Source organism: Anthonomus grandis, chromosome 6, assembly GCF_022605725.1.
Source record: "Anthonomus grandis grandis chromosome 6, icAntGran1.3, whole genome shotgun sequence".
Taxonomy (NCBI): Eukaryota; Metazoa; Arthropoda; class Insecta; order Coleoptera; family Curculionidae; genus Anthonomus; species Anthonomus grandis.
The window spans coordinates 23,749,117-23,763,850 of NC_065551.1; the positions used below are offsets into that span (position 1 = coordinate 23,749,117).

Sequence of the window (14,734 nt, forward strand, 5' to 3'; positions counted from 1 at the left end):
TTGCTAACTTCTCTGCAGTGTTTATTTTCGTTCGTGGTCCAAAAAAGAAAAATATTTACAATGGCTGATTTTCCTTAAAAAGAAAGTGCAATTTTAATTTCGGTGCCAACTGGACTCCCAGATCGAACAAAATGAACCCATCGGACCCAGCCGCTAAGAAAACAGGTATTTTATTTTATTTTAGGACGTTCAAGTTTGGGGGGATTACTAATGATCTAAATATAATCCTGATGATGTCGTAAAAAGGAAACAGTTTCAGGCAGGAGGGAGATGGTGCCGTACGTAACAGGCACAATAATTTCATTTTAATGGTCTCCTTGCAAAATTTAATTAATATTTATGCAATGGTTTTTTGTTTTATAACCATAATAACAGTATTTCATTAATAAAAAAAAACAACTTTTAATTTATGAAGGTTTTTGTTTAGCCTAGAAAGGATTAGGAAAGTACCATTTTTTTGTAAGTTATTTATCTTTTAACGTTTTCTTTTGTTTTACGACAATTTTCAATCTTTGTCTGTTCAAACTGACCTCCAAGCAGGATTTTCTTTACATGAGAAAACCCATGCACATGATCAATGTTTGCCACCAAGTTGCCTCAAAACAGTCATTTGCCTTGATAGACTTCATCAGTTGCATGCTGTAACTGACTATCGAGAAAGTCAAAATAACTTAATTAAATTTTAAACCACTTTGTTAGACCTATGGTTGGAACCTTTGGTGTGACACTCAAATGACAAGACAGTTTTAACATTAACTCAAACTCTATTTTATACTTCACATATGTTGAAGTCTCCTCATTCACTTTCTAAATCCATATTTTAGAGGGTTAGCCCCTAAAAATGTCTTTAAGACATGTCATTTGAGCAATCAAGTCATGATGTCACCATATAAGGTGCTTTAAGTGTTTGTTAGTGCTATTTGGAAGGAGCTAATAAACTCAGTATGTCAGAAGGGAAGCTATATAAACAACAGTAAACAATAATTTAATAATTGTCTTTTATTTAAAAAAAACAACAGACAAATACTACAAATGGAAAAGAAAAAAAAAGGGTAAAATCTAGCCTAAGGCTACTCAAATTTAACCTAAACAAATAAATTTCGGTAACCATACATACAAAAATAAATTGATGTCAAATTTTTGATATTTTTTTTGAGTTCAGTGAGAAGCATTAAATTTTTCTCTCTTTGTAAAATAATTAAATTTCTCTGTGTTAAGAAGGTCTGATAATGAGAAATTTGGGATTCTTATTAATTACTGTAGTTTTGGGTTTTAATGAAAGTAGTACTTACTAAATGATAAGTAGGTAAATGATATTGTAAATTTGGTTTGAAAATTAGTGATTAATTTTCGGTAGATATTTATTGCAATTGTTTATGCTTTTTGAAAAATGTTCCTAACAAATGTTTAGACTCTGACAGCTGTTAGACATGACATCATTTAAGTGCAAAAATATGACAACCTAAGGAGCTTATTCGTTAAAATATGGCTAAGTATTAGTTTAAATTAGCTTTAGTAGCCCTCTTACAAGGCCCAAGAGCCTCATTTAATATGTTTATTCTACCATTAAAATTCAAAAGTGCTTTATTGGTCAAAAAGATTGGTATAAGTCAAATTTTAAAGTGCATTCTGGTAGAAATCTTCCATACTTTAAAAATTCCTAACCAATAGTAAAATCTTAAGTAGGTGTCAAAAGAGCTTTAAGGAATTCAATGTTTTTAGATTTATTGGTAAATGATTGAATACTACAAAAAAAAATATCCTGATAACCTCTTTCTATTTACGGTTATCAAATATGGTCTCAAAATCATAATTCTTGATCAGTCAGAATGAGCAGAAACTGTTACTTTAACCTTCTGCAAAGGATTACCTTTTAAGAGCAGACTTGCTATGCAACAATCCTCATGTTTTGTTTTTATTTAAACAAAGGCAATTGGATGTGAATCATTCATTAATAATGTTTATGTTGTTCTCCATGGCTTTCTGCAACCTCTCTACTGCCTTATTTTTGCCATAATTTTGATGTATCAAACACAAACAGGGTGAATTCTCCAGATATATATTTTTTTCCTTTTATTCTAAATGTTGGCATCACTTCTATAAGGCCTGGACCCAGCAAAATATGGAAAATTAGAGTAATGGATGGGAAAGTTAAGGTTTAAAATAGAACTCTTCTGGCCTGATATTAGTTAGTCTATATGTTCTCTTAATTATAGTTTTTCTATATAACAAATCAGTGCTGGGAAGTTTTAATGACTTTTTATCTGACTTTTGTTGATGTTTTAATGACTAGAATTTTAAATCAGAAAACACCATCCAATATAAATGATTACTGTTTGCCACAATATTTTCTCAAAAAAATTATTCACCTTGATAGACTTTGGCAGTTGTAAGCTATAATTGACTATCTAGATAGTCAAAATAATATAAAGCACATAAACAGAACCTTTTTACATTGGATAGGTGATCTATTTTATTTCGCAATTTTCCTTGGGGTTGTAAAGCACCGCAACTTGTTAAATCAAGAAATGAAGTTATTAAAAGTTATGGAAATATGTCTTTGTGTTTGATCTAATTAATTTATCATATGTTATATAATTTATCTTTTTATTTGATGAATTTTTTATGTCTTTAAGAAAAGGTGAGATGCAACCAATAATAAGCTTATGATATTTATTTTATTGCTGAAGCATGACAGCAATTTAGTGCAAGGCTCCCAATTTTAGATAAGAAATATTACCTATAAAAAAACAAGTCGGCAAATTATTGTTAATCAGACTTGTCTACAATGTCTATTTTTTATTTTAAAAATTTTATGTCAACCCGATGTTATATAATATTCTATTGTTTTGTTAAAACAATAAAAAGTAGTTTGATCCTCTTATGCATTGGCTTATCTTTATTTGCAGGTATTTTTAAGTAATTGTTTACTTAAAATTTATTTACAATGGCTTCTAACAGTGATGGAGGAGCTGGTAGCAGCAGTAAGTAAAATGTTAAAATTTTCTTACATTTTCAAGAAAAAATATACTTTTCTAGATACCCTTTCAAGAAATTTTGCAACTAGAGATTATGATCCTTACAAACAGCAGTTTGAAAAACCTAGCAACGAGTTGAGCACCTCTAGGAGAAGATGTGATCATGTAAGCCTTACACATGATCACAATTTAAAGCAATTTTACAAAATTGAACTATTTTAGGATCTGGATTATTATCGGGAACAACACCGTGCTGTAATGAACCAGCTTGAGGTTTCTAGTCAAGATTCGGCCTCCCTAAGAAATAAATACACTGAGCTGATAAATGAGAACAAACAGCTGAGAGATGAAAATCAGCGACTGCTTAAGGAGCTTACTGAACATAATGGAAATGCTTCAGAAGCTCTGTTTATGTCACATTCTCAAGCATTGTCTAAGTTGGAGGTGGCCCAAGATGAAAATGCAAGGCTGATTAAGCAATGTGAAGTCATGGGTAAGTAATTTTTTTATTAATATGGGGTCCTATGCTAGTATATTAGAATTTTGTGACATTAGAACAGAGAAGAATAACAGAAGCTGTAATTTGATATTATAATTAAATAATTGATGAATTATTTATTACTTAATGATTTGAACTACAATAAGTGAGTCATATAGATGCAAATTCCACTTTAAAGGATGTTTATTAGATTACTTACTTGAAATTCAACAATCTCATAAAAATAAAGTTACTTATTCAAATATGAAAAAAAACATTTGTCATAGCTTTACAGTTTATTAAGAAATAAACGACAAATTTTAACTTAAAAAGAAGAGTTTAATATTTTAAATTTATCCATCCAAGAATGCTCTGTTTTGTCAACTGACTTACATGTATTTTTTTGGCTAGCATTTATTTTCAGGGTTTCAAAAAGCTGAAATAATACTAAAAAATATAACATAACAATTAATAACACCATGCTTGTATTGGTTATTGTTGACTAAACATTAATTTAACAAAAAATTTTATATTTATATGAGCTTTACAACTCCTAAAGATTTAATTAAACTGCATGTAGGTCAAGAAAGAGGAGCTGCCCAGCGTGATGTTCAAGGTTTAAGGCAACAGCTGGTAAAGCTGTGCAAGGACTATGCAAAATACAGGGAAGCTCATCAAAAACTTCAACAACAATATGAAGATTCTGTCAATATGACTATAAAGGCAAACAAGGATATCAAAAGATTAACTGATGAAAGGAATGCTACTATGGCCGAATACACCCTTATTATGAGTGAAAGGTATCAATTTTAAGTAAAATATATATTATGATGTTACTTGTTACTTACTATTAATGTTAAAAGGTTATTGATAAATATGTTGTTAAAGTGTGCATAATAAATTAGGACCTTTATATTACTTAGGTAAACATGCTAATTATCTAGGCTTATGGCATTTTTTTTTACATTCAAGGCTTTGATTTAGTATTTCTATACTTTCCTAAACTAAATCATGCCTAATAGAAAATATGTATTGAACCATGGCTGCAGGTAAAGGTTGGATACTTAGGGAGTTTTTATGAACAATTTGTGTACAAAAATAAGTGTTATTGTTATGTTGATTGATTTTATTATTTTATTCTTACTTATAGAGACACTGTGCACAAAGAAATGGAAAAACTTAGCGACGATCTATCGCAGGCAATGAAAAAATTAAAAATCCTAGACGCCGATAACAAAGAATTACAAGAATCGAAAAGGGGCATGAACTACCAGCTGGAATCGTTAAAACGGGAAATCGCGAGCGCTCTAAACGAGAGAGACAAGGTTATTATCTGTGTTTTAAAGAGAGACGCGAATATTTTAAGAAGTTGTTTCAGGCCCTGAAAGAGTGCAACGACTTACGCGAAAAATTCGGCGAATTGGGCGCCACCGCGGAAGATGGTCGTCTTCTGCTTGGCGACCAGTTGAAGAAAAGCAGAGGGCGCATGCTCGATAGTCTTAGCACTTTGGGCGAGGGTGGGGGAAGGAAGGAACATATGAGAGACGATTCCCGCTCGATTGGTCAAAGACAGAGACTGGACAATTTGGATCAGGCTAATCAGGAATTAGAGTCGCTTAGAAAAAGTCTGGATAAAGCTCAGAGCGAATTAGCTGAAGCGGTAAGCAAGAACATGCGTCTTTATATCTCTATAGCTAGAATAATGTCTCTGAAACGGTCAGATTAAAAAAATAGATATATTTCGTGGTCGAAAAAATCAAAACATTTTACACAAAACAAAAAAATATTGCAATATAAATATAAAACTTAGAATTAAAATAAAAAAATGTTAAAAAGAAAGGCAGGATGCTAGATGCAAGCCTCTGTGCGGGGAGAAATAAATCAGAGTAAAATTTCCATTTTTTTTGTTCAACGTTAAAGAATTTAACGGGAGTTTTTCCTAAATAATTTAAAAAATACTAACAGTGAGGTAATAAAATATTTAACAAGATAAGAGCAACTACATAGAATATTAGGTTACAATGATTAAACTTATTAAGATTGATCTTAATAAAGTGCTTCACCAATTAAGAATTTTCTTTTACTTTTGATGTTTTTGATGTATCTAGATAATAAATTGTACAGTATTGGTCCTAAAGTTGAGTGCATATCTTTGCGAACACACTATAACAGATGGGAAGAACAAGCTGTTTATCCTCATTAAATCTAGTGTTTTGGCTATGATGTATTGGCTATCTATTTTTTTTACGATTGTGCATGAACATTGACATTTAAACATGTGCCCTATTTTGAAAAGAAAGTGATTAAAAATCGAAAAAACTACAATACGATTTTGGCAGCAATAAATTGTTGAAATAAATACAAATTTTATCATTAGAGAAAAACCGCACATTCAAATCTCCTAACACAAGAATTTTCAAATGAACATCATTAGTTAATCTTAAAAACAATTGTTACAATACCAAAAAAATTAATATTTGCTAGAGGGGATCTGTATAATGAAATGATAATTGTGTCAAAACTTACAATGTTTACAGCAGAAACAAACAGCAGCATTGCTGGTAGTCAGATTGTTTCTGTACAAAGTAAAAGCAGTCCTGCAAATGTACAGATTGCATTTCATCATATTATCCACTATATCTTTATACTATAAGTATTAAGATATAGTGAGAAGAACTAACTGGTGATTATTCTTTGTCCTGAGGTTGGATGAAAATTTTGGCTTTGGAACGTTCCTGCAGTTCTGTTAATACCTGCGTTTATTTTAAAAGACGTGACTGAAATGCCTGATTGTATATTTGGGCCAAGTCTCAGGCTCAAATATTGTTTTTACTATTACTTTGTCTAAACTAGTTTTATTCAATAATCCGTTGACATTTTAGGTTCAAGAAGCAGAAGTATCAAAGGGCAGAAGGGACTGGGCCTTCTCGGAACGCGATAAAATAGTATTAGAGCGAGAAAGCATACGAACTCTCTGTGATAACATGAGAAAGGAACGAGACCGCGCTGTTTCGGAACTAGCGGAATCTCTTAGGGAATCTGACGCCATTAAGAAGCAACGAAATGAACTTTTGAAGGAGAGCAAGGTAATTTAGTTTAAAATTTTTGTGTGGGGGCTAATATGGCGGGTTTTAAGGCTTTAAGGGAAGCATTGGAAGCTCAAATCGAAAGGGAGGGTAGACTATCTCAGACGAATATCGAAGAGCAAGCACACGCTTGCGGGCACATGGAGGTTATTCAGTTAGATCTGACAGGTTCTGACGAGGAAGCATTGGAATTTGCTGGTAAGAAAATTCCAGAATTTAATACATACATAAAATAAAGAATTTCTGTCTCTTACTTATAGCGTATGTATAAACAAAAAGCATAATATTAATTGAAATATTCTCTAAAAATGTTGCTTTAAGTGTAACATACCGCAAATAAAGTTTCGGAAATATACGGGCTTGTAGGTAGCAGGTCCTAAATGTTTGATCTCCAAGGTGACCACTTACATAAATGTTATGAATGATGTTTTAGAAAATTATATCATGAAATGGGCAAACGCTGTTTTGGATTCAACTCAGTTCAAGCAGGAATTTCACAAAATGATCCTTCTTAAGCAGTAGTATCTTAGTACAATGTATTCACTTCAAACTAACCACTCACTTAAAGCACAATATTTAGACAACTAAAGGAGTTATGCGAATGAAAGACAATGCATATATTAAGCAGAATATTCTTTTAAAAATATTGCTTTAACAATAACATGTAGCAAATAAAACGTTTAGAAATATCTAAGCTTTTACATAGTCTAAGAAGAAAAAAGGAAATCTAAGAACTTAAGAGGAGTATTATCATGAAATTAAAATCGTGTTATTGAGAAAAATATTCTTTGCAAACTTTGTTTGAGGTCCAACTCAGTTTAAGCAGAAATTTCAGAGGTATACCTTTTTACTGGTGTCGCGTCAGGGCAACGACTTCACTTCAAACGAACCACTATCTTCAGAGCCCAATATCTAGACAACTAAAAGAGCTACGCTCATAAAACAAAATAAGGGCAATATTCTGTAAAAATGCTGTTTTAAGCGTAACATACCGCAAGCAAAAGTTTCAGAAATATCCAAGCTTTTAGCTAGTAGTTCTAAGGATCTGATATCCAAGGTGACCGCTCACCTGAATCTTCAAATTCTAAATAATCAATAGACTATTATGAAATAAAAAGCGTGTTATTCAAAAAAAAATTCTTTCCAAATGTTATTTGGTATCCAGCATAGTTTAAGCAGGAATTTCGGAGTTATTCGCCTTCTTAGGCAGTGGTACTTACCTTCAAGCTAACTACTCGCTTCGAAGCCCAATACCTGAAGAACTAAATGAGGTATGCTCATAAAACAAAAAGCATGATATTAGGCGGAATATTTTGTAAAAATGCTGCTTCGAGCGTAACATGTGAAATGTTATACTTATTAAAATCTATTGACGATTGTCTTACTATTCATACAAACTTATGTCGAATTAATAAACGGGTGTATTCTTACTAATCTCTACTTAAACATAAAAAAGTGCCTGGGTGTATCTCATACGAGGAGAAATTAACCAATTCTATTTGAATATGTTCCAAAAGAGGAGCCAATCACCCGATCCGACCATTTTAATGATTTAGGTGTCTTGTTTGATCGCGAAGTTATCATTTGTACCGGCCTTATGAGGTTCGTCTTTAAGTATGTCTGGATTTATAGTACGTTCTATCAAGAATTTTCAGCACACAGAGGCTGCTAAATGACTGTTTAATTTTTACGTTTGTTCTAAACTTGAGTATACCGCTATTGTGTGTCCATCAGTTTAGAGAATTTACTGCCAATATTTTTTAACTATTTTAAGTTTCAAACAAGATGGCTTGTATCCTCCACATGGCTGTTGCAATTATGAACTTCTGGCAATATTTAATTATGATTCTAAACTAATATTTTTGTTTAAATTAGTTAATGACAAGGTGGATTGCCTCGAGTTACTAAAAAAACTTAATTTTGCGTTACCACGTTTGAATTATCGCCTCAAAAATTTCTTTTACTTACAGACACCTCGTACAAATTTTCTAAAATTTTCAGCGGTTTATCCAATATGTGACATATACAATTCAAAGTATGCCGATATTTTTGCAGATACTGCAGCAAAGTTTAAAAACAATATTTGATACTATTGGTATTCACATAGAGGTACAATGACAACTAATATATATTATTTTAAATCGGCAGCAATACAGCTGCTATTGTTAAAATAATATGTTATTTGTTAGTTATATTTATTATTTATCTGTCTATCTATTTTAGTATTTAGTATCTATAATTTTTTTTCTTTATATAATCATTTAACTGTAACCACAAGTAAAAGTTTCAGAAACATACAAGCTTTTTTTCTAAATGTCTGATCTCCGAGGAGACTACTCACTTAAATGTTCGAATACCAACAAAACAGTTCGTAACCAAAAGGACTATATCATGATATAAAGAACGTCTTATTAAAAGGAATATTCTCTGCAAACGTTGTTTGGAATCCAACACAGTTTAAGCAGGAATTTCAGAGATATTTTCGCCTTTTTAAGCAGTGGTATCTTAGGACACCGTCTTCACTCCAAACTAACCACTTACCTCAAAGCCCAATATCTAGGCCACTGACCTGTACGCTATTATACAGGGTGTTTCAGAACTATGGGAACAAACGGTAATTCAGTGTAACAGTAGAAAATATTTGAGTATAGAGACCCATGTCCGGAAAAGTATCACTACGGCTCTAATGCATTTAATTTTTGCTTTTTGTACATGATATTATCACAATATTTGCTCAAAATGTCTTTCTCCAACTTTAATACACCGATTGAAATGTCACACATGATTTCGGCGGACTTGACTAAAAATTTTATACTCGTTTTGAATGATTTCAAATGCTGCTATAATCCGTCCAATTAAGTCTGTTTCTACTGGAGTTTCAATACTTTACATGTCTACATAGGAAAAAATCTAGCGAAGTTAAATCGGGTGACCTAGGAGGCCATGAAACTGCTGCACCTTCGCCGGCTCACTTGTACAGCAAAATGAGCCATTAAGCTGAAACCACATTTGCTGTCGAACGTTTTCATGAAGTTCCAATAAACGCCGGTAAATAGGTCCTGTTAACCGTTCCAGTAGAAGGTTTGGCTTAATTGAATAATCATGAACATTGCCGGTCCATGCGTTGACAGACTAACGTTGCTGATATTTTCTGCGAAAAATTGCATGGGGATTTTCTTGGTCTCAAACATGGTCTCACTAATAAGATAGCACAGCACGACTAAGACGATATGGAATGCTACAAAAATCTCTCAACAAAATCAACAATCTCTGTTATGAGTTTTAAAGATAACAACACACAAGCGCCGGTAAATTTTTTAAAATTATCTGCTTAATAATATATCTAAAGTTTTTAAACATTGATATTTTGAACAATTGTGATGATATCATGTAAAAAAATCAAAAACTAAATGCATTAAATCCTAATTAGGTAATTCATTGTCTTTCTAAATTTTAACGCGTTTTAGGGCCGTACTGACACCTTGCCGGACATAGGTTCCTATACTCAAATGTTTTCTACTGTTGCACTGAATAACCCTTAGAAGTTTAATCTCATAGTTCTGAAACACCCTGTAATATAAAAAATACACTACGCATATTATAAATACATCGATCTGAATGGAATAATTTTTTCGACCTTTGATGTACGTGTGCACGCATTACAGATTCTCCCCTAGTCATTTTCAGATTACAGGGCATATTTATGTATAGAATAAATAAAATTAGTCCAAGAATTGTAATAATATGCCACATCTTATACATTACATAATTAGTATGTTGGTTTATATTGTGAAAGGATTTTAATAAAGACTAATAGTCAATTAGCGACCTTTCACGAGTATATTGTAGCCTTTTGAAGTTGATTGTTGTTGTTTGTGTCTAATGGTATACTCTTTTTTACAAGCAATATTGGGGGGCCAAGTTCAATGCGTAAGGAAATGCTTGAACTTTTGCATGAGGCTCATTTTGGGGTCGAAAAACAAAATCGAGAGCTCGACAAATTTTTTATTGGCCCGGCATTAATACAGATATTAAAAATTTTATAAAAAAATGTAAAACCTGTGAAAAATTTGCACTTAAACAACAAAAAGAAAGCCTTATTAGTTACCCTGTTCCTGAAAGACCTTGGGAGAGGTTGGGTTTGGACATATTTACTTAGGCTAATATAAGCTACTTAGTTGTTTGTGATGCTTATTCAAATTGGTTAGAAATGCCCATTATTAGAGACAAATCTATTAATTCTATATGTTTAGTGCTTAAAAAGATATTTTGTACACATGGAGTACCAGATAAGCTGTGCTGTGACAATGTGCCTTTTGACAGTTAGTCTTTCAAATTATTCGCCAAAGAGTGGAATTTTGACATTGTAACTCGCAGTCCAAACTATCCGCGCTCAAATGAACTCGCTGAGAAAGGAGTGGGAATATGTAAGCGTATAATTAAAAAGGCTTTAGATAGCCATCAGGATATTGATGTTGCTTTGTTGCAATATCGAAATTCCCCTCTAAAAAATCTAGGCTACTCACCATCTGAACTGCTAATGAGTCGAATTTTTAAGACTAAGGTGCCAATTAACTGTGAACTTCTTAAGCCAAAACTCTGCCAAAATGTTGCAGAAAAAATAAGTAAAAAAGAGACATTGTACAAACAGATTTACAATAAGAATTGTAAGAATCTAAAACCGCTGAAAGACAATACCAATGTTGTAGTATTTAATCATGATCAAATGAAGTGGGAACCATGAAAAATTTTAAATAAACACCACTACCCTCGTTCTTATATAATTGAGAACAGTAATGGAAACAAAATTAGAAGAAGTAGAGTTGACCTTCAGGAGTCTACATCTAGAAACTTTCCCATTTTATTTTATGATGAACTTCCTTTGGTTAATGACCCTGATCCCCTTGATGTGTGTAGATCTAATGTAGAATCTGACAATCCGCCTTTGATCAATGACGAACCAGCTACTACTAGATCTGGTCTCATTGTCAGAAAACCAACTCGTTTAGACTTATAAAACTTAATGTAAAGGGGAGATGTATAATATGTAGTCATATTATGTTGTGTGTGTTGCCTACTGTCAAGCAGCACAATTTGAGTTAAATTATTGATTTTCTAGAACATATGTTTTTATGTTACGTTGGTTTATGGAATGAAGAGTTTTTATGACGGGTTTTTGCTTGATCTAAGATTGGTGTTGCTTGTTTAGCTAACTAAAATCTTGACAAATTAAGATATCGTGTAATTTTATGTTCAACAATCTTACAGAAAGAGCTTGAAAGTTACAATATAATAACGATGCCCTTTTGTATAGGCCCACAACCTAGGATATATACCTAAAATACAAAACTATCAGGGAATCGAACTAGTGGAAACAATACATCATACACTTTTTAGGTGGTAGAGACTTCCCCGGCGACGGATCAGTGTACGTGGCTTCAGTGGCGCCCGGCTCGTCCGCGATCGGAAAATTCTTCCCGCACGATCGCATTTTAAGGGTAAACGACGTAGATTGTAGCCAAGCGTCGCTGCGCATGGTCACCGAGGCGATCCGCTCGAGTATGCCAGCCGCGCACGTTCTAGTGCGCAGAACCAGATGCGCGAGAAACGAAATTAGGGCCACCGGTGAAAAAGTGGCCAAGTGGATACATACGGCAAGATTAGCACCAGGTAAGCTTTTTTTTTGATCATCACTAGGTGAGCTTCATTTTAGGATTTTGTCTTATTTGAAAAGAAATCATATACCTATTAAAAAAAAATTATTTCTGCTATTCTGCTGGTTAAAAGATACGCGCACATATAACAGTATCTGTATCTAACGAACGGTACGGATTGAGAAATAGAATTTAGGGATTAGAACGCAATACCACTAATAGAGAAATTTTGGATATGGAGTTGTCAAATAATTATTAGGGTCGGGCCCATCCGCGGAGGCCGCTAATACCGGTGACATGATGATAATCGATATTTGACTGTTTTGGTTGCTTGTGCAATTTATTGTGAATGGGTATGATTTATTTTATATTATCATTTTTGTCGTGTATGATATGATAAAAAAAAGTGTTCTGGGAATTTGTGAACTAATCTTCTTGAACTCAAGAAGCAGCAATTGCTTTCTTTTATTCCTCCTCTTTATTAATTTTGTTGCATAAACACTGGCTAAATACATCAAGAAGTGAATAAAGGTCTAATTTAGCAACTTTTCTGAATATTGTACATAAAGTTATAGGCAAAGGCGTGAAGTGTGTGTAATTTTACTGGAAACTGTGAAAAATATGCCGATGGCAGAATAACCAATTTTAATTTTAATCCTTTGCTCATAATTTCATGTGCCATTTCTCAAGTTACTTAACATTCCAGCTGCTAGGTTAACTCAGATCTCTCAAAGGCCATAGGTGCTCTCTTCAATAATGCTTGTTCCTTGCCTAGAAATACCAAGGAAAGTAAATCTCTGACAACCTTTAAATCAGCCCTAAGATGCTATTATACATCAAACCATATTATACACTACAGAAATGTTTTAGGAAGTCAATTTTTGAATTGTTTTATAGTTTTATAGAAGCCCTTATAGTATACGAAATTCTTATTGGTTTTGACTTGTTTCTTATTAAGTGTAATTTTTTAAGTCATTTGGAAGTTTAATTTATCTTTGAATGTAGTGAGAATTTATATTTATGTCTATATCTTTTATATTTAATTTTACTGACAATTCCCACACATTTTATGTAATATCTATTTTGACAATATACAGTAATGGCCGAAAGTAGATAGACAAATGGTTTTTTAAAACAATCAAAGGAAATAAAATTTCTATAATAAATAATAAAGATATTTAAGTATATTATGGGCAACATAAACATGTATAAAAATAACAAAACATTCTTTAGAAACAATGACCTAATTTGGTAAATAATAAGAAATAACTAAATATACACTGGACAAAAGTAGATGGACAAATTTAAAAAATAACCAATACTCTTTTTTTCGAATTATTTTTTTTTTAATTTCAAACTAAACCATCTACAATATTAGTATTTTGTAAAATACCCATTATTGTCTATTACAGCCTGACATTTACGTGGCATTGATTCAATAAGATTGTCTATGAGTTTAAAACCAATATTTTTCCATTTCTGTTGCAACTGTTCGAATAATTCACCTTTATTTGAATAGTTTGTATCCCTAATTTCACGATCTACAATTTCCCATAAATTTTCGATGGGATTAAGATCGGGTGACTGGGATGGCCATTTTAAAACTGGTATTTTTTCTTCGAAAAATTGCTTCATAATTTTGGAGGAATGCTTCGGGTCATTATCTTGCTGGAATTGGAATCTCAGTGGTAAATTGTCTTCGACATAGAGCAACATAACATTTCTGAGAATATCCCTGTACATAAATCTGTCCATTATGTCCTCTATGCGATGTAACGGGCCCATTCCATAACCTGAGATGCAACCCCAAACCATCACTGATCCACCTCCATACTTAACTGTGGGTTTTGTGAACTTGGGATTCAAACGCTGGCCAGCAGGACGTCTAACATATTGAATTCCATCGGAATTAAACAAATTAAACTTTGATTCGTCGCTCCAGCAAACACGTTTCCATTCATGCTTTGTCCAGTGTATATGCTGACGGGCAAATTCCAATCGGGCTAAGCGATTCTTTTTTGAAAGAAATGGTTTTTTTGCTGGCCTACGTGCAAATAGATTCTCTTCTACCAACCTTCGTCTTACAGTCCTTGAGGACACACATTACAAATCCTTAGAGCCTGTAATTCTATCTGAATTTGACGAGAAGTCAAGAAAGGGTTATTCTGGCTAATTTGTTTTAATTTGATTTATTTTTCACTAGATTTATTTTTTGGCTCTAATGATCCTATCCTTTTATATCTTTTGATAATTACCCAAACAGCTTTTCTTTTAACATCAAATCTACGAGCAATATCTATTTGACGATCACCCGCGCGATATGCATTAATAATGCGTTGTCTTAAATCAAGAGAGAATCTAATTCCGCGTGGCATGTTGCCCCTTGAGTTAAAGAGAAGCAATACTATACTAATTTTATTTTATAAATATCTAGACAAAAAAATAATTCCAAAATTGTTTTTGTATATCTACTTTTGACCAGCTATATTTATATTATTGCTTTATCTGATAGCAAGCAAAATATTTAAATGAAATTTA

At 32.6% G+C, this 14,734-nt stretch overlaps 1 protein-coding gene across 1 annotated transcript in view; it reads left to right on the forward strand.

Annotated features, from left to right (window-relative positions):
* The window catches only part of LOC126738012 (disks large homolog 5), a 47,424-nt gene continuing 32,690 nt past the window's right edge, over window positions 1-14,734 (forward strand). The window contains exons 1-10 of the mRNA XM_050443164.1: window positions 1-165; window positions 2,910-2,984; window positions 3,040-3,143; window positions 3,201-3,471; window positions 4,037-4,256; window positions 4,607-4,781; window positions 4,835-5,116; window positions 6,339-6,542; window positions 6,593-6,740; window positions 11,940-12,212. Of these exons, the coding sequence (XP_050299121.1) occupies window positions 2,948-2,984; window positions 3,040-3,143; window positions 3,201-3,471; window positions 4,037-4,256; window positions 4,607-4,781; window positions 4,835-5,116; window positions 6,339-6,542; window positions 6,593-6,740; window positions 11,940-12,212 (1,714 nt within the window). The 5' untranslated portion in view covers window positions 1-165; window positions 2,910-2,947. The remainder of the gene's footprint in view (window positions 166-2,909; window positions 2,985-3,039; window positions 3,144-3,200; window positions 3,472-4,036; window positions 4,257-4,606; window positions 4,782-4,834; window positions 5,117-6,338; window positions 6,543-6,592; window positions 6,741-11,939; window positions 12,213-14,734) is intronic.